General features: G+C 38.9%; 1 protein-coding gene across 1 annotated transcript in view; it reads left to right on the plus strand.

The window, feature by feature from the left end:
- LOC121300777 (caskin-1-like) overlaps positions 1-18,055 on the plus strand; it is a 57,263-nt gene extending 39,208 nt beyond the window's left edge. Inside the window, exons 12-21 of the mRNA XM_041229635.1 lie at positions 588-706; positions 1,179-1,266; positions 2,635-2,735; positions 6,062-6,172; positions 8,317-8,418; positions 11,312-11,450; positions 12,991-14,231; positions 15,015-15,789; positions 16,029-16,464; positions 17,328-18,055. Of these exons, the coding sequence (XP_041085569.1) occupies positions 588-706; positions 1,179-1,266; positions 2,635-2,735; positions 6,062-6,172; positions 8,317-8,418; positions 11,312-11,450; positions 12,991-14,231; positions 15,015-15,789; positions 16,029-16,464; positions 17,328-17,424 (3,209 nt within the window). The 3' untranslated portion in view covers positions 17,425-18,055. The remainder of the gene's footprint in view (positions 1-587; positions 707-1,178; positions 1,267-2,634; positions 2,736-6,061; positions 6,173-8,316; positions 8,419-11,311; positions 11,451-12,990; positions 14,232-15,014; positions 15,790-16,028; positions 16,465-17,327) is intronic.
- Positions 18,056-23,270: the final 5,215 nt, after the last annotated feature.

Here is a 23,270-nt window from a genome sequence, read left to right on the forward strand (position 1 = left end):
AGTAACACTTAAATATATATATATATATATATATATATATATATATATATATATATATATATATATATATATATATATATTGTATATATATATTGTAATATATATATAACAATATATATATATATATAAATATTATATATATATATATATATATATATATATATATATATATATATATATATATATATATATATATATATATATTAGTTTTTATTTTGTCTCAATCCTAAAATTCTAGGTGATGCAAGACTTTTAGCCATAGCTGTAGGTAGTGCTGATAAGGTTACACTTAGTGTGTGTTGAAGGAGGGACCTTTTAATAAACACATCAATTGATCTGAGATTTCCAATGGTAACCTGGCCAAGAGTCAACTATGGAAAACATTTTTAAAAAATAAAACATCACTACGTTCACATAACTGTAAAACATCAAAAATCAATAAAGCATCAGAGCTAGAGCCCTGGCTTTGTGGAAATCAATTAGATCAATTAAAACAACATGGCTCTTCAGCCCTGAAGGAGGTCCCTGGGCTTCAGCAGCGTGTGAAAGCAGCTGACCTCTCCCCTGTGCTTTCTCCCTGGTGGCAGGTGGTGATCGCAGCAGTGTGGGCAGCACGGGAAGTGTGGCCAGTGCCCGATCGTCTGGGAGTGGACAGAGTGCAAGCAGCAGCGCCCACACACTTCACGCCCAGGCAGAGGGTGTCAAGGTAGGATCACAGAGAAATACCACAGACAAGCTGTGAGGTACTCTCTGGATTGAGCAGTGCTTAACACCTCCAAGTCTTATACAGGAGGCTCTGAAACTACATATCCAACAGTTTCCTTGTGGTTCCCATTTGGATCTATAGAATAGTGTTGTAATGCATAGTACTTAAGCTAGTATTCAAGTCTAAATGCTCCCTGACTTACATTGCCTCTTATCACTGGCATTATTCTAAGTTTGAGGTTATGATACAGTTTCATATCCTCCTATGTTTTTTAAATCCATTCTCATTAAACCTACAATATTGCCAATTTAGTTTTATATCCTGTCCTGTTGCATTAAGAGCACCCCAATGAGTTGTCTAGAGTACAGTCTGGAACCGTTGTTATACGTTCTGCCGTGTTGGATTGAAATACTTGTAACTGACCTGGCCCCCTTTTTAAATATCTATTCCTGTTCTGTTTTTATCAACAAAGCTTTTGGCAACAGTCCTGTCCCAGTCCCAGAAGGCAAAGGAACACCTTGCTGCTGAAGGTTCTGGAAAGTCTTTGGACCAACCTGCAGGTACTACTGTTCTTAATATCATGACTTTTTACTGCCAAGCCATTGATTAAAGGGTGTTTCTCTCACCTGTGTCATGTTAAACAGGATGCTTCACTTTTGAAATCCCAAATCAATTTTTTTCTGATTCTGACCCGCTATGATTTATAGAGACAGTTGAAAATGTAAAGAGGGGCCAAGATTACTTTTTATACTCACCATAACTGCACTGTCCTGCCAAAAATGAAGTTCGGGTCTCCTTGCACTGTTTTTGGTCAGGTCGTTTTTCAAGCATTCCCAATTCAAATAACAGCTACTTCTTGTCTGTAACAAGTTGTGAACTAGCTGCTATCTACTTAGTTTGAAAGTGTAAGGGAAAATGGTTCAGTTTAAAGAATATGAATCAGTTTTTAAGCACCTCAAGATTAATTATTTCAGTACTAAACCAAGTAATGTGCATGTGGTTATTTTTTTTTTAAATGACTGAATGTAGCTGAAATTAAAAACACGCTATGCACTTAATATACTTTTGTAGATATTTGGTCTATTTATAATAGGCTAACAGATGTTTTTGTGTGTGTAGACTGTTATTTTATTTTGTCAAACAACATACTGCACTATACCATTCAAAGACTTGGAAAGACTAAAGCAAGATTTTCTGCCTATTTTGCCTTTCATTAAGTACAATTGTAAATACTTCAGTGCCTTTATAGTGGTAGAATGTACTTACATACTTCTGAGTCCCTGCAGCTCAAGGCAGCTGTTCTATTGTGAGAATGACCACTAGTTATACAGATCAACTGGCCTTTGTCATTAACTGCACATTTGCACTATAGATAGTAAAACAGGCAGGCCATCACTGCGGATAGGCATTCATGAAAATTAAATGAAGTAGATTTCTCTAGGTAAATAGATCGTTTAAAACTTCAACAGAGCATGATGTTTTTGGTTGTTTTTGCAGAAACACAAAGCTACAATAATATTTAATTCACTGATTCATTCTTGGATCTCAGAGGCAACACATTAAAGAGAGAAAACTACCCACTTAAATGCATTCGTTTTCTGTTCAGAATATAAATGTGTAGTTTGCCTTGATTATGTATTTAGATGGAAAAAATAAAACCCATCTAGCCATCTTCCTTGTACTTTTCAAGATAAATGAAGAGGCTGCTTAATTTATAATCTATTATCCCTCGTTCAATGAGCCAGCTGGTGACCCAGTCTAACTAACGATCCAATTCCTTTTGACCTGAGTGACGGTTCCAGCATATCTGCGCTGCTCTGATTCCAGTGTATTCCCATTCATCAGCACAGCTCTAAAGACACCAGGGGGAGAGGGAGGGCCTTGTTGTGACATTGACAGAACCCCTAATCTTTCTCTCTCACCACCAGGGTCCTTACGTCCACAGAGCGCAACCAGCTGCCTGTACCACGAGCAGCCGTACGGGGACCAGCCACCACAGAGGAAATCTGAGGCAGTGTCTGAGGGGAAGGTAAGCCCATCTCGGGAAGGCAAGGCTGCTCAGCAGCCTCAGCAACAACACATGTGTAAACCGGTCCTCCAGGCTGTAGCAATCAAACTTCATGGGTCAGCCTTGTCTATAGAAAGCAGAAGATGCTGCCTAAACATTTCCTGTCCCGATTCAGTGCCTCTATACTAAAGACCTTTGGATTCAAGGAATCGGTGAGTGTGATTTCCAATGCAAATATGTGTCATTCTTTGTAAAAATTTAGTGTACTAAACTGTTTTTAAAGTCACTGTTTTCCTGACAGTATTTATGTGGTGCTTCAGTACTGTATCAAGCAGCAATGCTTGTTATTGAACAACCTTGGGATATACTAATACAGCAGTATACTAACAGTAACCAATGTACAGTATATGCATATCGTACTATGTATTATTAAAATGATATCCTGTAGATACAAAACCAAGCTTTGAATTTGAATTTAATAGCTTTGCACACAGTGTTTGCTTTTGTTGGTATTACCTTTTTCTTAAACTTGGGTAATTTGGCAGTTAACCTCCTAAAATATAAAAGAGAAAATGACCAGTGCTAAGTTGATAGTATGGATAGAATTGGATATGACAGGAATGTTTTATTTGTGTATGTGTTTATTCATTCATACATTATTATTGTTTTTGTTTTAGTTTTTTTAAATTTTGATTGTATTTATTTATTTATTTGGGCATACTAGTTAAAGAAAATATGTAATAGTTGTTTATGATTGTTAGGTCATTACTTTGTTTTTTGGGGGGGGGGGGGGTATGTGTGCACATAATTCACACTTTCGTTTCTTCCCTGTATATATCTATATATCTGTGTATAAAACCAAGGTCCTATTGTAAGTGATTCTGCAGCAGCAGTTGTTGATGCATAGTTCACCCCCCTAGGCTCTGTAAATCACTTTGGTTAAAAGTGTCTGGTAAATGACTAATTAATAATAATAATAATAATAATAATAATAATAATAATAATAATTGGGTTAGGGGAGCTAGGATGTTAGGTACCTTTTAGTCAAACCCTTTAAGGATAAACAAAATAGTTAAACAGGCAGGGCTTCTACCTGGAGAAGGAATCCACATTATTTTGGACCAGCAGTTTACAATATTAAAGAATATAAATGTAATTATTTGAGTGGCCAACAGGTGGCTATTTATAAACGCCATTATCAACAGTGTTAATTTCTGAATATTAATGACGTCTGTTGTTTACGACCATCTGTTATACAATCAGGACATCACCCCTCTGTAGTAGCACTTGCCACCCTCTGCAATATAAAGTTGGGTGGGGTTTTTTTCCAATGCAATTTCATAGCAAACAATCTTTTCTGTAAAGCAGCTTTCTATTTATGGATCTCTTTCTGTGCCAAAACAAGTGCAGTTATGCTGCAGGACAGTGTATCGGATCACAATACAGCACTGAACCTTTCTTTTTCTAATACATTATGTAGTATTATTTATTTTTCCAGTGTTAGCTGATTCCTACCTCCACAACCCCCCTGAATCTGTGATGACTGAGAACCATGTGTAAATGCATGCTGCTCTGTTTCAGCAGCCCCATGCTAGCATTTGGCAGCAATCAGATACTGCGTCTGTTTCTAGAGGAAAAAGCCAATCTTCTCTGTAGCATGTACCACAGCTAAAATCAATGGCTCAGGATTACTTTGTGTGTGTGTGTGTGTGTGTGTGTGTCAGGATTCTGGTGAAAAGACATGCCAGTTCTTTAAATGAAACAAATTGTACACAGTGAGACATTATGTGCAGTCAGCTAACTTATTTATTATTTTATATAATTCAACAGGGTGATTTTAAACCAGCCTGGTAATTACTGTAAATTATAACTCTAATATACCGCCCCCTTGATCTATATAACACAAAGACCTTATAGAGCACACTCTATGGGGGGGGGGGGGGGGCACTGTAAATACACCTGCAAAAATGATTATTTGGTTAACCTGAAAATCCTTGGAACCACCAGCAAAAGTCAAGCCTACCTTGGAGCAAGAAGGAAACCTATGTTCATGTCAACCTTCATAAATTTAAGCCTGCCTCTCTTTACCATGCTTCTCCCCAACCTCCAAAGAACACAGTTACCCAGTTCAACTAACTATTGAGTTCCTTAGAGCTCTAAGTATTGCAACATAATCTGTGATTCCTCCTCATCCTTTTGGTGGCACTTGGCCTGTTGCGTGAAGATTTTCGATTCCATCAGTCCGCACTGTCAGTGGTGTTAATACAGGGCGGCAAATGACAAAGGGATTTTTATAATTTTTCTCACCAGGAGGATAAACCTTATTAAATTGCCACTGTTGCAAAGCATTCATCTGTTCAAAGGTCATAGAGTAGCACCTAATTTATTAGTTAGGTGCCAGAGTGAGGTGGGGAGTGTTGACTGGGCCACCTATAAAGATCAGTGACACTATTGCAGATAGTGGCTGAAGTTGCTGGGGGGTTTTATTTACGATTTTTCCACGTAAGTATCAAGGTGAAGGAACACAAGCTTTATAACAGCTAACTGGCTGGCATCTTTGCAACTGTGTGTTGCAGTGATAGAGTACAGCAGCCAGAGAATTCTGGTGAATGCAGCTCATGCTATTCAATGCACTGTTTTTTTATAGGTCTGTGCTGGAAAAACAACCCAGTTTAAATTGAACTATTTTAGTGGCCAATGTTCCTCATACATGGAGAGAACTCAATTTTGTAGTCAATGTAAAAAAAAATTAGCTTACATTTTAATCTGTGCAGATGATGCTCTAATAAAGCTTTTGTAGGGAAACTCGTCTTGCCGGGATTTGGCCCTCAGATTTAATCAGTACTTAAATCCACATAAACAGAAAAATAAAGAGGAAGAAAAGAGAAAGCTTAGCACATTAACAATAAATTTACCAAAATAACGACACATAACTGAGTTACTAACCCAGAGTAAAACCACTCACGACTACAATGAGCCGTGTGAAAATTCTATTCTTTTGGCCACTACTGTAGGACGCCTTTTTGTTTTTTATAAAGGGAGAGACTTATTCTTCATTCTTCCAATACAAAGTATTACTGCTGTCCTATATTTTTCTACAAAGTTGTTTTAGCGCTTAAATTATGCACCTGAATAAGTCGGTATTGCAGTCAGAATTGATGTGGTTTTCATGGTTTATTTTTCATCATTTTGCAGACAGTGTCACACCGCATTTCCACTCTTTGCTCAAGTGTTCTGCATCACTGGTGCAAAAGAGGAGTAAATGAGATCTCTGAGAGGAGTGTTAAGCCAGGAACAGGGTAGTTGCAGGAACTAGTGAGTGATGTATGCCACATCTTTTCTTCTAGAGCTCAGAGGCTGTTATCCATTGGCTGAGCGAGTTTCAGCTCCAGGTCTACGCTCCAAACTTCATCACCGCCGGGTATGACATTCCCACCATTAGCCGCATGACCCCCGAGGTAAGACCCCCAAACCCCCACAAGAAAAACAAGCAGGGATACAGGGCTGAAAACACTGGTCTACTTCCAGTTCCTAAATATTCAATCTACTTTGTTTTCCAGTGCTTTGTTTATTGCTTTCCAGTTCCTGAGAGAATCTTCTTTCTTCCCTGTCCAACATTTGTTCCCAGTAACTATTTGATAGCAGAACATTCAGACTAAGTAACGAGGAATGTTTGTCACTTAAATCTGAGAGCATGCTGGACAGTTATCCAAGCTGTTTCCTCATTGGAAGCCTTTCGGAATAAACTGTGTTTTTCAGATCTTTTTATTGGACCAACTTAAGTTTCAGGGCTAGTGTTTCCCATCATCAAATGAAAACGGACTTTGAGGAGGAAATGTTGGTTCAAAAAGCTTTAAGCTGAGTATCCAAATGCTGTAAAGGTTCACGTTTCTCTGTGTGTGTGTGTGTGTGTGTGTGTGTGTGTGTGTGTGTGTGTGTGTGTGTGTGTGTGTGTGTAAATAGAAAGGCATTGGAGACCTATGCGTTTGTTGCCTTCCTAATGTTTTTTGAATACAGCGTTGTGTGATTCATGGTTTTTAATATGATCAAAACATGTTTCTAATCATATGGAAAGAGTATTTTGTGTAATGTTTTGTAATCTGTGATATTTGTGTCTGCAGTGTTGGTATTTTAGATCTTAGAGTAAAGCTGCGTGCTAATTGTTTGCTCTTACCCTAGTTCTCTGTGTGCAGTTTATGGTTATTAATGACAAAGAAGAGTTCATTTGTGCTCGATTTGCATTTGTTTGAACTTTCTGAATGGGATAATTAGCTGCTTTTCTGGCATTTCATGTGGTTTTATTACTGAGCTAGTATATTTTATCAGTGTTAGCAAATTTATTTCCCAGACTAAAATTTTAACCTAACACTGATGTCCAGAGAGCCCAGCAGTTGTCTTCTGGAAACTTCACTTTTATAAAAACAACACATACAGTACACTCAACGTACAAATTTTTTTATCTTTGACAGGAAAGACAGGCCTTGTGATAAAACAACAGCAAAACAAAACCGTTGTTCTGCGATTTGCCTTTTCCTCAGTTTCCAGTTAGGGGATCCTATTCAAATCATTCAAAATGAAAAGATTGTGAAGCTTTGCTCTACAGTACAGTACCTTTAGAGTAGAATACGTGTGATAAACAGCCGTGGAATACATAATTGTGTAGAGTATGGCACAGTAGTGTTCACATCTGAAATTAGTGGTTCACCAACAGTGGTATGAATCTATAATCCATGAAAGGCTGGCTGGCCCAGTGCTTGTCTACAATGTGGCTGTGAAAGACCTTTATTAGGTGTTTATCTTAAACCTGTCAACTTAGTGTGTATTGAATGTTTCAAATTCTATACCCCAATTAAATCATGAGCCAGGACAAAACAATTGCAACACATATAGTTAAGGAGCAGCAGTAAATAGTGAACATTTTATAATACAGGAAAAGCAAGGATTTACCTGGCATATATGCTGCACAGACAGGAGGACACTAGCCACTAGGACACTAGATACACCTAGAATGTTTTTCTTGATTTTTATTTGGTTGGTTGTACTTTTTTTATGGGGTACTTTTGTTGTTTATTATCTGTTGTTCATGTTGTGCTAATAGTTACATAATACGTAACAACATATTTATAAAAAAGGTATAATAATATAAACCAAATCTCATTTACAAAATATTATACAGCACCAATTTTAAAAGTGCCTTCAAACAAGCAGAACCTCATTCGGTGATGTTATAGGACTTGATGTTGATGTTTGCTGACCTTTTTTATTAGTCAATAAATAGGTTCTTCTTTATTAACTAATCATGAACATGTTGTTGTTAACTGTTAATAAACTATAAAATGCCCTAGTGTTTTCTTACTTTTTTATTTTGTCTGTTTTGGTTAAAAAATGTTCTTTTTTTCATATATGGTGTGTAAAAGCCATTGATCATTTAATTTTCACAACTTTCTTATAAATAAACTATATTTGGTAAAAAATTATAATATAGTAATGTGTCAGCATCCATTTCTTTCAATTCCTTGATATGTTAAAGGTTGTATAGAATATGACTGTGCCTTGCGTCTTCCCTTTCCTGTGCAGTAATTCTCATTGTTGTGTTTCCTAGGATCTGACAGCTATTGGAGTAACCAAGCCTGGGCACAGGAAGAAAATTACTTCTGAAATCAGCAAGCTCAATGTGGCGGAGTGGCTCCCTGAACACAAGCCTGTGAGTACCCAGCTCTATGTGAGCTCACTCCCTGTGAGTACCCAGCTCCATGTGAGCTCACTCCCTGTGAGTACCCAGCCCCATGTGAGCTCACTCCCTGTGAGTACCCAGCCCCATGTGAGCTCACTCCCTATGAGTACCCAGCTCCATGTGAGATCACTCCCTGTGAGTACCCAGCCCCATGTGAGCTCACTCCCTGCGAGTACCCAGCTCTATGTGAGCTCACTCCCTGCGAGTACCCAGCCCCATGTGAGCTCACTCCCTGCGAGTACCCAGCTCCATGTGAGCTCACTCCCTGTGAGTACCCAGCCCCATGTGAGCTCACTCCCTGTGAGTACCCAGCTCCATGTGAGCTCACTCCGTGAATACCCAGCCCCATGTGAGCTCACTCCCTGCGAGTACCCAGCTCCATGTGAGCTCACTCCCTGCGAGTACCCAGCTCCATGTGAGCTCACTCCCTGCGAGTACCCAGCTCCATGTGAGCTCACTCCCTGTGAGTACCCAGCCCCATGTGAGCTCACTCCCTGTGAGTACCCAGCTCCATGTGAGCTCACTCCCTGTGAGTACCCAGCTCCATGTGAGCTCAGTCCCCTTCACCAGTCATGTGAGTACCCATCTCCATGTGAGCTCACTCCCCTTCACCAGTCCTGTGAGTACCCATCTCCGTGTGAGCTCTCACTTGTCTTCATCGTTCATCACACTGGGAGGATCCCTGGTGTAGACTGTCTTTATTGCAATCTTTTGAGGTTCTGTGAATCCAGTCCATGGGGACCTAATTGTGCTTTATCTTTTACTTGTGATTGGTTATGCTATATATCAGGCACAGTGTGAATTTGATCAAGGATATTATATGTATATATTGAACATGTATTTATGTAATTATGCAAACTAAAACTAGCGGTAGTTCATATTTGATTGCATCAGGAAACCAAAACAGAGTGCTCCTATTAAGTAAGTAAGCACTGAGATAGTTTGGTATAAGATTATAATATATAATATATTATACTTATATTTATATAATAATTGTGTATGGTATATTTTGCCAAAAATGTAACACAATAATATATGTAGGAGAGACAGGTACAACATTATATAAAAGAATACAGAATCACCTATCAAACATAAGAAATACAAAATAAATTAACCAATAGTTAATCAAACACAAAAAATGAACAGAACACAAATTAACTACAATTTGTAGTTTTGTAGAAAGAAAATTAGATAACGTAAAGGAAAATAAATGGATAAATAGACTCAATGCCATAAATTAATAAATAAATTAATACCATAAATGGTAGAGCATTACATCATTAACTACGTAGTAAATGACAAACACATTAATAGACAATAATAATGTGTAGTTACCATGGCATCAAAAGCCTATAATTACCTCCACTGTTTATTTTCAAACACGCTTTCCTTTGACAAAGGTATGTTCAACATACTGAAATGTTGGGAAGATGGCTTGTTTGAGGAAAAACTATAATATAATATTTAAAATAGGCATTCTGGGATGTGTAACTCGTGTTGCAGTGTAGTCCTTGATTGTTTCTGTGATCCTTGAGGGACTAAAACTTTTTTTAAATTATTATTATTAATTAATCAGTCATTTATCAGACGCTTTTGTCCAAAGTGACTTACAGAGAGGGTGAACTATGCATCAACAAAACCAGCTGCTGCAGAGTCACTTACAATAGAACCTCAGTTTTACTTCTCATCCGATGGTTATGAAGCTGTGTGTCTGTCAGATGCTGACAAACAGGCTTCTAGAGTACTATTGAAAGGGGGGCTGTACAGTTCAGTTTTCAAAGAAAAATACAGCTTTTATCTTGCTTTCACTAAAAGGAGTGTATCAGCATCTAAAAGCCTCTGAATGCCCTTGGTGGTTCAGAGGAAATAAGATTATTTTCAGTTATATTATGGTACACTTTTATTTATCTTCCATTCATAACAATGTATTTATGTGGGGCCCACATATCTGTTATCAACAATATATACTACCATCAGGATTAAACAGACTTTTGGTTTTAGATGTTGTCGTGCAAAAAGAGGAAAGTGCTGCAGAACTGAAGCAATTCATTTTGAGTTATAACTGCGGTGCTGTGCTCACACAAGTGTAAAGTTACCCAGGGTCACTCCAAATTGCTTGACATTGCGTCATGGTTGTCAAACTAGATTTGGATGGCAGGCTGGGTTCAACAATATTGTGTTGGAGAGGATGTCAGAAAAGGACATACAGATGCACAGCCTTTTTTTTCCACTTTTTGTTCAGTTGTCTCAATTTTGTGCTTTTATTGCATGTCTATCACACGTGCACACACATGTAAATAAACAATTGTTTTTGATTGCTTTAATAGTTTTTGCTCAACACGTCTTAGAAATACATAATAAATACAACATTTTAATTGGAGCCATTGATAATCCTTCAGTTTGAAGTTCATTGAATCTGACCCAACATTGTTTCCGAACCAACTCCTTGGTAAATATTTCCTACAGACACTGTTATCCAACATAACGTTTTCTTTTACAAAGAAATGAAACACTTTAAGCCCTTGCAGACAGGAGGGGCTTAGTATTTTCTTGAAAAGCCTCCAAAGTGGTTTGATGTTAGCTGGTCTAATGCCTTTTTGGAGTTTAAAAGCATTTTGGAGTTTAAAGTCCTGTGCTTTAGTCAACGTGAGAAATAAAAATAACCATGTAGTGTTTCAGTGCGTTTAAAGGTTCTACTTTTTGATATTTAAAAAACATGACTTTTAAAATCAAGGACAGCATTTACCAGATCAGAGTTCAAAAGCGATATTTGTTTTTCTTATTAAAAACAGGGAGGAAGAGCGATAGCTTTTTATGCTGCCTCAGCCTTTACTCAAGTTCCATTTTCCATATTTTTTTGCAGGCCAATTTGGCTGAATGGTTGTCAATGATAGGCCTTGGCCAGTATTATCAAATCCTTGTGCACAATGGCTATGAGAACATCGACTTCATTACAGACATCACCTGGGAAGACCTGCAGGAGATTGGCATCACCAAACTAGGTAAAAACAACTACAGACTGTGACTAATAGGGTAGACGTTAATAGATTATAATTGGGGGTTATCAATCATAAGTATATTTTTGCAAATTATATTATGTTGAGTCAGTAACTTCAGAATGTATTTTGTTAACGTCCCCTTGCATTTTTACAATGTGTACCATCATTCTGAGTTGCTCTTACTGCGATTATTGAAATACGTTTGATAAGGCTTTGTTAAGGTGCTGTCGGAGCTATAGATAGATTCTATCCATAGATAGAAGTATCGTAGGCTATATCAGCCCTTTATGAGCCAGCGCCATCTAGTGCCCAGATAATTCTGGCAATACACACTTATATTATAATGATCTGTGTTGGTTAATTGGTGATAGTATGTATTGATCTGTTGCTGTTTAGAAATGTTTCTGGAGAAGGAAATGCGGTACATTCTCACATACAGTACTCCTAAATGATTAATGTGACCTACATTGCACATTAACTGATTTTAAGTACAAAAAAGGTGTTTATGAGAGATGTCTGAAACATTACATTCAAACACACTGTGCCTGAAGCAAAACAACTGCAGCTGAATACTTTTCATTTCAGCTTTTGGTAAAGAAACTGCAGTACGTTTTAAATCTCTTTCTGAACTTGAAAGACACAGATGTATTTTTATATTTTTAAGCACAAGTGCTGCATTAGAGTTCACGAGACCCAGCTGAGCAGTGTTTCTGTCTTGAGATTCTCCTATTGTTATTCTACTACTGCACTCTGATATTCTCATCAATCCCACCATGTCGATGACTGAGGCTCACTGCCACAGTCTGCCCGATCTCATATTGATGGCTCAATTAAAAATGCCACAGCGTGTCCTTGCTACACATAAGGCATTGTTAAAATAATGTTGCAGCCCCTGGTGTCATCAGACACCAGGGGCTCATCAATAATAATCATCTTTATTTTTATATAGCGCCTTTTATTATGGACCACCATCACAAAGTGCTTTACAAGATACAAGACTAGGGTGTTTGAGCTATGCATCAGTTGCAGAGTCACTTACAACAACGTCTCACCCGAAAGACGGAGCACAAGGAGGTTAAATGACTTGCTCAGAGTCACACAACAAGTCAGTGGCTGAGTTTGGATTTGAACCAGGTACTCCTGGTTACAAGCCTGTTTCGTTAACCACTGCACCACATATCCTCCTACATTAAAAAAAAAAAAGACAGAAGAAAAAAAAATACATCAGACGCATGATCACATTTAAAACTTAAAAGAAACTTCTAGGCAAAATAAAGTAGTGTACATTAGATTGAATATCTTTGTACACTACTTCACAAAGCAGTTCCTGGAACTTTTCACCCTTTTTACAGTCCCTAAGTGGTATGAAGAAATAATTATTGAACAAGATTGATACAAAGTAAATATATCTTGAAAAATCTAGAAAATTGGTTCAAATGAAAGTGCCATGCTAAGGTATTTGTTTGTAGTAGTAGAACCATTGTTTTATTTCCATGTTACTAAAAACGCCCTAATGGTGCTCCTCTTCTTTTTGATTTTGAAGGCCATCAGAAGAAGCTCATGCTGGCTGTGAAGAAGCTGGCAGAGATACAGAAGGCGGTGGAGCATGGCCAGGGCACGCTCAGAAAGAAGGCTCCTAAGTCTCTGGGGGTGGTGGCCATCGAGTCCCCTCAGCCAGAGACGGCAGAGTGCCTCTCCCCGAAGATGACCACCTTCCAGGACACTGAGCTGAGCAACGAGCTGCAGGCTGCTATGACTCACACAGGGGACTCCCAGGACAACATGGATCTGAAGCAAGCCAGCAACCACATGCCCCACCGACCCCAGACGTCTCGGAGAACAGAGAACAGCCTGAGCAGCAAGGCCAAGGAACCGCCAGCAGAGGGGCCTGCCGAGGAAGGGGGCACTCCCCAGAGGAAGGAAGTGAGGCCCATGAGGCAGAGGGCAAGCGTGCCCCCTGTGCTGGGAAAAGCCAGGCAGTCCTTCCCCCCTGCTGGAGGTCCTCCCTATACACCACCCCAGACCCCTACAAAAGCCAGGCCGTCCTCCCCACAGACTATGGGGGGTTCTCAAACTATGGCCAAAGTGAAGCCCACCTCCCAGCTGCTTCCCCAGATGGACCGCCCCATGTCCCCAAGGTCTCTTCCACAATCCCCCACACAGAGGGGCTTCGCCTATGTCTTGCCCCAGCCAGTAGAAGGAGGGGAAACGAATGTCACCCATGGGACTGGAGTTGCTCCCGTTGTCCCCATTTCTGTCCCAGTGCTCTGCCTCCCTCCTCAAGGGGATGAATCTGACGAGGAGCAGGGAAGGCCAAAGAAACGGGCCCACAGCTTGAACCGGTACGCCATGTCCGACAGCGAGCGGGACCGTGAGGAGTTAGCGGTGCCGGATGTCGCGCCTTATGCCACCGTACAGCGCCGTGTGAGCAGGAGCCACTCTGTGAGAGGCCAGTCCGGGGATAAGAATGTCAACCGTAGCCAGTCCTTCGCCCTCCGGCCCAAGAAGAAAGGCCCACCTCCCCCTCCCCCCAAGCGCTCCAGCTCAGCTATTTCAAGCACAAACCTGGCCAATGACGTCACCGGAGAGGGTGGCGGCAACGAGCTGGTGGTGGTATACCGGGAGCAGCGGCGGGCCAGTGACTTCGGGGGCATGGTGGACACAGGAAGTGCCGGCAGCGTGAAGAGCATCGCTGCCATGTTGGAAATGTCCTCTATTGGCGGAGGACCCAGAGCTCTGGCACTGCAGAAGGCTCTCGGTGGCAGCGGCATACACTATCTACAGGTAGTGCTGGAACAACCGTGCACTGAAATTGGAATGTTATGTTTCCAGAATAGAAGTAGCTTAAATGTTCATTTTGCATGTTGGTCTGGTCACACTTTATTTAAGGGGGTGCTTATTTTACTTATGAATGAATTAGTTTTGTGGTGTTTTATTAATCTTTTTGTGGTATATAAACTGTATAGAGATATTGTTGATGTATTATTCAGTGTTTATTCCATAATAATAAACCTTGATTTGCAACCCCTAAACTAAAGTTTTACCATTTCTTTTCCATTTGCTTTTACTTATAAGATCTTCCTTATGAAGATGTGTGGAGACTGAAAGAAGCTTGTTTAGCTCTCTTATTGCAAGCATTGTAGTTTTTAATTATTATCCCTCTGGATGTTTGAGAAAACCTCACACATCAAAATGTTAGCATTTTGATTTGTTCTGTTTCTGATTACTTGTCAATAAAACTTTCTAGAAATATGTCCATCCCTTTGGCCAATTGAAATTAAGCGTATATTATTATATTAATTATGTTGCCAGGTTTATATTTTTTAAACGGGTGGACTAACTGCAGTCACGTTTAAACTTTTCATTCCAGCAAAGTTACAGAAGGTTTCACAATAAGTAAGCAATACAAAATATTATGAACTTACACTTTCCAGTAATAATAAGTTATCCAAATAGGGTCTGGTTCTTGTGCCTCTGATTTCAGTTGACACATTTAGGGAATGTCTAAAGAACAGAGTAATCTAAACCGATACAAGTGTAAATGACACCCTTGCTATCACTCTGCAGCCCAGTCTGGAGCATGGGCGAGTGGCCTCTGTGAAGCACCGAGATGCAATCGGCCTGGACGGGGAAGTGGTCAACCGGCGGAGAACCATCAGCGGGCCCGTGACTGAACTGATAGCCACAGCGCGCAGAGAGAGGGCCGACAGCGTGAGTTCCGCCAAGGAACCTGAGTCGCCGAAGAATAAGCCTCAAGAGGACCAACAGCAGCCAGCTTCTCGGACCAGCTCCAGTGAGAATATCCCTTTCGCCAAAGAGGGCAACCTGACTATCAAGCAGAGACCCAGGAAACCGGAGGCCGGCGACGGCCTGCCAGAGAATGTGCACACCCTGAAACAGGAAGACTTCTCCAGAGTGGACGCCAATGGTACTCTGAAGAGAAGAGTGAAATCAAGGCATCACCCAGACAGTGTGAAATTCCATCTTACCGAGTCCAGCACGGTGAAGAGGCGACCAAAAACCAAGGAGAAAGACCAGACAGTTTCCCTGCAGGAGTCTCAACACTTTGTCCTCTATCAAAACGGCACAGGCACTGTTAATCGAAGGCCAGTGTCAGAGATGAGTGGGGTGGAGGGCCTCATGTCTCACTTGGCAGCCGAGGGCAATGGCGACCAGGGGCCCCGCAGAGACAGTTTGGAAGCAGTCGACGGAGAGACCAGGAAGCCCATCAAGCCACCTGTCTCCCCCAAACCAGTACTCACACAACAGGGAACTGTGAAGAAGCAAGGACCCCCGACTCCCACTTCAAAGAAGGCTCCCATCCCGGGACCTGGCAGTCCAGGTAAACTAAAGTGAAGCAGCAGACATTGGGGAAGGGGAAAGGAGGGGGTTTCTCTTGAGCATATAGGCTAAACTTGTGTGATGTGCCATCTTGTGTAAAACTTTGTGTAAAATATCCTTACCAGTATTCTAATGAAGCAGTTTCCTGCTATAATAATGTATTGATGTATTGCTGATGTTATAATGCCTCACTATAATCTCTCTCTCTCTCTCTCTCTCTCTTTCTCTCTCTCCACACAGAAGTGAAGCAAGTTCCTCCACCGGTGTCACCAAAGCCCGCCCCCCCACCTACAGCGCCAAAGCCAGCCAAGGTGCAAGCCGTCCTGCAGTCGATCAGTACTGGGCCGACCCCAACCCCCTCCCCTGCCAAACAACCAGGCTCCGGAAAGGCTTCAAGCACACCTCCCTCCCTATGTTCCAGCCCGGGTAAACCGCAAAGTCCCCCGGGTCTGGGGCAACTCCCTCCTCCCCCTCCCCTGGCCCCGCCACCAGCTCAGACCCCCCAGCCCTCCCCCCAGCCCTCCCATCATGGGGTGCCTGTGAAGCCTCCCCGCTCCTCCATCGCCGGCCCTTCCATAGACAGCGCCTGCCCTGACACTCCACAGCAGAAACTGGAGGAGACCAGCGCCTCACTCGCTGCTGCCCTGCAGGCTGTCGAGGAGAAGATCAAAGCAGAGTGAGTAAGGCCTTCATTCAACTGACAAGACAAAAAGGTTCATTGCTTAGCCCTACTGCCCAGAGGTGCAATACAGCATCCCAAGGTGCTGGTATGATGTCCAGTGATACAGCAGATTAAGAGGTTTATTATGGTGTTTTTAAATTATGAGGCTTTAAATGGCCTTGCTCCATCTTATTTAAATGGTCTTTTACCCCATATATTCCTAGATGCTCATTCCGATCACAGGATAGTAGTCCCAAGATTCAGAAAAAGAACACAAGTTGTAGAGCATTCACCTATAAAGCCCCTGAACTATAAAATGAACTGCCAAGATATAATCTATTTTATATATCCTAAAATTATTTCTAAGAAAGATAGAGGATATATATATATATATATATATATATATATATATATATTATATATATAACATATATATGTCTTCCTCTAGAAGGAGATATTTTTTTTATTATTCTTACTGTTTTTATTTTATTGTTCACTTTTATTGCTTATTGTTACTTCTTTTAATATGTGTCAATGTTCCTGTCTATGTAAAGCACTTTGGGGCGGTTTATCGTAAAAGGTGCTATATAAAAATAACGATTGATTGAATAAATAAAATATCCTGACATCACCCATGTTTGAAAGATTTAGCAGCACATACTCACTATAGGTATCAGAGGGTTCCCTGGTTTAAAGGGCTGGTGAATGATGCCACAGTGGAAACAGGTGCCCTGACAAAACACATGGGCAGATTTGATTCATTTCAGATATTTTTTCCTGTATTTTCTAACAGGAATCAAAAGCTTTGTTAAGAGACAGAAGCACCGCAGTCTCCTGCAGATTTCCTGACGCTTGTCGTTTCCTCCCTTGTCTTTCAGTTCTGGCACCGAGGCAAAGAGCACAGTCAGTATCCTGGATGACATTGGCAGCATGTTCGATGACCTGGCTGACCAGCTCGATGCGATGCTGGAGTAAATACAGCGAGGAAAGCTCAAGATTCACAAACCTCAGGACTTCGTGTGGGTACAAGGGCACAAAAACCATCTCCGATAGAATTCCCTCCCTTTCCTCCCTCCCTGTTCCCAATCCTTTGATGGATAATGAGTTGTGTACTGAAGATCCCATCTCAATGTCCAACACAACTCAAATCAGTTTGCACAATTAACCAATTGTTAAAATGAAGATGAATTACCTCAGGATTGTGCTAAAGAAAATCAGAGCGCCTAGACAGAGAGGATCAAGAGGGTCAGTTTGAGGGACTTTCCAGAAGAAAATATATCAATCTTTTTTTTTCTATATTGTGTCTAGAGTATGAAAGCTATTGTAAAAAAATCGTTAAAAAAAAGTTAATAAATAAACAATGGTATGTGTAAATTGTAAGCATGAAGACAGAAAAGAGTTTATATCTTAAATCTTACAAAAATAAATAAATAAATAATTGTCCGCTAGAGAAACTTGTTAGTGCAGTGATGTTTTGTTTTGCTGAGTGGTAAAACAGCTGACTCCCATCAGCCGGTTCACGGTTTAAAACAATATTAGTGCTGGGACAAACACAGGATTTTCATGTTCGAATATTCGCTCATAATTTAAATATTCATTTGAATATGTCTTCGTTTTCAAAAAGTAATAAAAGCCATTATATTGCTCAGAACGCACACAGACAGCAGAGCAGCAGGGGGCGTGTGTGCCTTTATTTTACAACAAGACGTTACAATATGTAACACGTGAAAGTAGAAAAATATCCCAGGAGTAAAGAATACGTTGTGAAGGCCTTACTTCTTACGCCGGTGAATTAACTACATAACAAAGGTTGCCAAATAGCAGTTAAAGTTAAATGTTGTTTTGTTTGTCCCCGAAATAAATAGTAAATCAAGTTGACACCGCATTTGATTTATTTGGAACTTTTTTCATTCCTTACCATTGATGTTTCTTCGCAGTAAAGAGTAGCCATAGACACATTTCATAATGTATTAACACGAGGTTCACTTGTGCCTTTTTGTAGCTCAACAAGCAAACGAAAACTGAAATTTATCTTTAAAAACATCAAATAAAACAAACATGGAAATGGCGTTGTAATGCATTTTTTGACCCAGATGGCGTTCCATGGAGATCACTATGCATGTGCGTGCATATGGTAGTTTGTTTACTTCTTGCTGACTAAAACTTAAATAGAGGATTAAGGGCTGCTGTGCTTTATTTTTATTTATTTATTTTAAATATATTAATCAAACACATCACACGGAGAACTTTTTCATGTGTCATTGTTGAAACTGTCGTGCAACTTCTGGTGAGGTGGTAAAAGGTATTTTTGTCATTTCTAGCAAATACTAACATCTTATTTTTGTATCCGAACACGATGTCAAAAAAATATTCGTTTGAATTAAAAATTATCGTTGAACAGGGTCGTTTTATATATATAAATGCATATATGCCTATCATATATATATATGATATTATATATCCCATATATAACCCATATATTATAATATATATATATATATATATATATATATTTCAAATGTATTTATACATTACCATGTTGGAATTAGAGATGGTGGCTGAGAATATTCTAAACCATGGCTGTGTTTAATTTATATTTTTAAAGAGCTCACACAACACAACATTTAGTAAATGTGTCGTAGAAAATGGTCGCTTGATATAGTCTGCTATGTTTATCCAAGCCTTGTTGCAGACAACATCCCTTTGAAACTTGTTTGCTGGTCTGAAAATCGCCGACTTCTTATATGGGAGGTTCCCATGCACACAATGAAATAATTCCACGACCTTAACATGACCATCAAAGGCAGTACAGTATGCCGAAAATGCATAATCATTTTTATTCTATACTTGTATGGCATGGTTTGAATAGGCAACTTCTACAGTACTGCACTTCTAGGATTTGCTTTGTTAATCATAATCGTATCCCACTTTACGAAATACATGAACAGTTATATAATAGCCTTTTGTATTACGATGTAAAAAGACATACACTGAGGGCTTCGTTTTATGGCTTTTGTAACCCTTCCTGTATTGGATCAATATGGTAACACAATACAAGCTGCTACCATAGATACTCATGTCATTTATCTGTCGACCTCTAAAAACATGCAGAATTCCTTTTTTTAAAACACGTTGAAGCCGTGTTTGTAAAGGTGTGATAATCTCGTGCATGAACTAACAAGCTTCACCGATTTATTTACTACTTCCAAAGACTAGAAGTTTCATAAAGTGTGATTCCTATGGCACTATACAGCAGCAGTTCAGCTAAACAGAACCAAGCTTACTGTAGATAGTGGCTCTATCAGGATGCATCTATCTTAAATCTTGCAACTACAGTGCCCTGTTCAGCACAATTATATTTTATATATGGATTTGGGGGGTTTGAATCTCACTAAATGTGTGTCCGCTTAAGTATCCACATAACCTGCTGTTAAATTTGACCACGCTTTTTTGTGAACAACCTTTTTAAAGACCTAATTGTTTAACGAACCGGTTGAACTTGTACTTTATATTTTAAAAATGGTATTCTGCTTTTGAATGCACAATATATATGTATTTTTTGTAATGGTTTTTTTGTGCATGAAGTTCAACATTAAAATGCTAATACTAGCTACCACTGGCATGCCATTTTTATGTTATTTCTATTCCCTGACATGTTTAATTTATGTTCATATGTTTCTGTTTGCGTGTCCCCTGTTTATAAAGATGCAGTAGCCTTTTTCTAAGACGCTGTATGTGTGTGTCCAGATAATGTCTTGGCAAATGGTGCTGCTTGAGTATGTTCCCATAGTGTTAATATTGTAAAGAACGCTTGAAGCTATGTCATGTCACTTTTTTTAATAGCTGTCTATTAACAAATTAATTATTACATTTTTATTATTATTTTTTTTTTAAATCAAAGGCACCAATCAAGATTACATGAGCGATGGTTTTGTGATACAACAATTTTAAAATAACGCATTCGCAAACAGCTCCTTTAAATGAATTGAATGACCTTTGTGCAGTGTGGACACACTGCAGCAGCATATGTATCAATCATGGTCCTACAATAAACCCCACTGCGAGGTTCTGCTAGTGTTCAAAATGAAACTAATCTGTCCTATGATGCGGTTGTTATTTTATACCGTGCTTTACATCATCTTCGCAATGCACTATTATTTTTGGAATAACACGTCTTATAACACTTCTAAATGTAAGCACAAATACCTGACCATTTTTAATATCAACCTTTTTTTTTTTTTTTTTTTTTTTTTGTCGTGTATTAAGTGTAAAATAATTTTTAAAAATGGTTTTTTAATGGTTATTAAATTTAGTTCTGATGCAGTGTTTCAACAACTTTGGGTTAATATGTATACACTTATACTAACTTTGGGTGAAAATACACAGTACAGTGGTTATGCAGCTATAGTTATAGATATGTACCCACTGAACCATGTGGGAACTGTTTTTACCTTTCTTTGGCAGACGACTCGTGTAGTAATTAATCTAGCCAGGGCACAGTGCGGTGCAGATTTCATCTGTGAGCTATCTCTCAGAACAAGACACACCGATCATTAAACAAGCACAGTGGTTAGCATTGATTGCAGCTGGACCTTGTTATACAGTATACGCTGCTAAAGATGTGGAAGTACATGTTGTCTGGATTATTTATTGATAGGAAGGTTTTTAGCATAGGCTTTTTTTTTTTTTTTTTTTTTTTTTTGTAGCAGTACTAGTTTGTGTGTGTGTGTGTGATTTAAGTAGGATATGAATGGATACTGCATTCTTGTTTACAAACTAGAACAGGTACAGATATAAGCTAAAACCACTTTTTAGTTATTATGAAGACTCCCCTCTGGTGGTGATACAATAGATTGCAGTCACTTCTAGAGGTGCCAGAATTGCCAGGCTGCAATAGATTTGGCGATTTTTTAAATATAAAAATAAAGAGCCTTTGTTTTTGTTTTTTTAAATAGAAGAGAAAATATTTCCTAAATTAAAAACATGAGAGAGAAGAAAACCAATGTTAAGGTATCATGTGTACTATGGCCCTAAGACCAATATTCTGCTAGAATATAGAAACGTTTTCCTTTTTTCATTGATCTTTTTTTTTATATATACAGTACATATCATTGGATCCCTGTATACATGTTCTCAACAGCTGTGCCCGAATGCTAATGTTTGAAGCGCACAACATATCATTTATAAAAATAAGCTCCCCAAATCTGAAATGTCTTTTAAAAGTGAAAAACAATAAAAGTATATGAAAAAGTGAAGGTAGGGAGAAAAAGACTACATGTTCAAAAAGAAAATACAGCACAAATGTAAAGTTTTATATTATTTGTGGAAGCTTTTTGCAGATGTATCTTTAGCTATTACATGGTCATTCTATTAGTAAATATGTAGACTTGGTTTTATGCAATGTCATAAATTTGTATATGTGCCTTGCTTTAAGTTTTTGGATGTCTTCTTTAATTATGAAACAAAATTAATTTTTATTTTTTCATGTGTGCGCATTCTACAAATGTACCCATGTAATAATAATGTATAAAATGTGTATAAAAGTCTGGTCTACTGCTGCCCGAGTAATGATGAATGCCTGTGCTTGTGGTTGCAAAACGAAGTGTCTCCTGTAATTCTATTGGCATTTCAACAGTGTGGTCTACTTATATTGTATACAGTGATGGAAACGTAAGAGGTGGAGAATATTACCCCATGCAGAACTTCACCATTCAAAAATATTACACACACACCCAAACAAAACTATACCATGAAGGTTTAAAGTTACCGAAATTGTGTTAAATACATTTCCATCTTGTGTAAGCTATGCATCCCGGTTTCCTTCCATGCTGAACTGTGTTCTATAGTTTCTGTGTATACTAACTGGATGTTTTGTGGTGACTTAAAGAGAGTTTTGTCCTATTTTTTTTCTTCTTCTTTTTGAAAAGTAGTCTTGCAAATGAAAAAAAAAAAAAAACAGATCTTATTAAGCAAGATTTATTTATTGTAAAGAAAATGTTTTATTTTTATCGTGTACAAAAAAAAAACCTAATAATAATTTAAGCCATTTTCAGAATTCCATTAGCCGGGCTGTATATTGTGTCCAGTTGACTTAATACCATTGACTTGTATCATACCTGCTGTGACAGGCATGTGGCAGCACTGTGCTTGCAGTGACTGCATAAACAGCCATCTGCTCTAAATAAATGTTATAGAAAAATAATAGGTTGTTTTGTTTATTTACTGGTTGCACTTGTGATTGGATTTGAGAATGGAAAGGCAGTCTTTCTGGAAGGCTTTTCCTTCAAAATGATTAGCAAGGACTTTGTTTGCATTAATAGGAAATGCGTTAATGACTGCAGGAGTGGGTTTAAATTACTTTTTAGTGGTACTTTTTAAATCTGACCTGCTTTTCATGTGCTGGGTTGAATATTATTATCTGTAGGGTTTCTGGTTTTAAGGTTTAACCATTTAAAAACGTACTGGAGGTAAAGCAGTGCTTAAATTATGTTAACCCAAGACACTACTTCAAATTTAGCAGAGAGCAAGAGGGCATAAGTGGAAGCTGAGTAAAAGTAAATTTAGAAGGTAGGAACTGCTTTTTTTGCAGTTTTAAATGCATGGAATAGCCTTGAAGTAGAAGCATTTAAAACACTGGGAACATATTAAAAAAAGACTAGATTCTGTTCTTTAAAATGAGTTACCCCAGTAGGTGAAATGGTGTGTTAACAAGGAATGAGCCTTGGTGGGCCAAATGGCCTTTTCTCATTACCAAACATACGTTCTAATAATATTGGTTCCCCAAAATCCATGTTTAACCAAATAAAAAAGTACTCCATTGC

Source organism: Polyodon spathula, chromosome 26, assembly GCF_017654505.1.
Source record: "Polyodon spathula isolate WHYD16114869_AA chromosome 26, ASM1765450v1, whole genome shotgun sequence".
NCBI lineage: Eukaryota > Metazoa > Chordata > Actinopteri > Acipenseriformes > Polyodontidae > Polyodon > Polyodon spathula.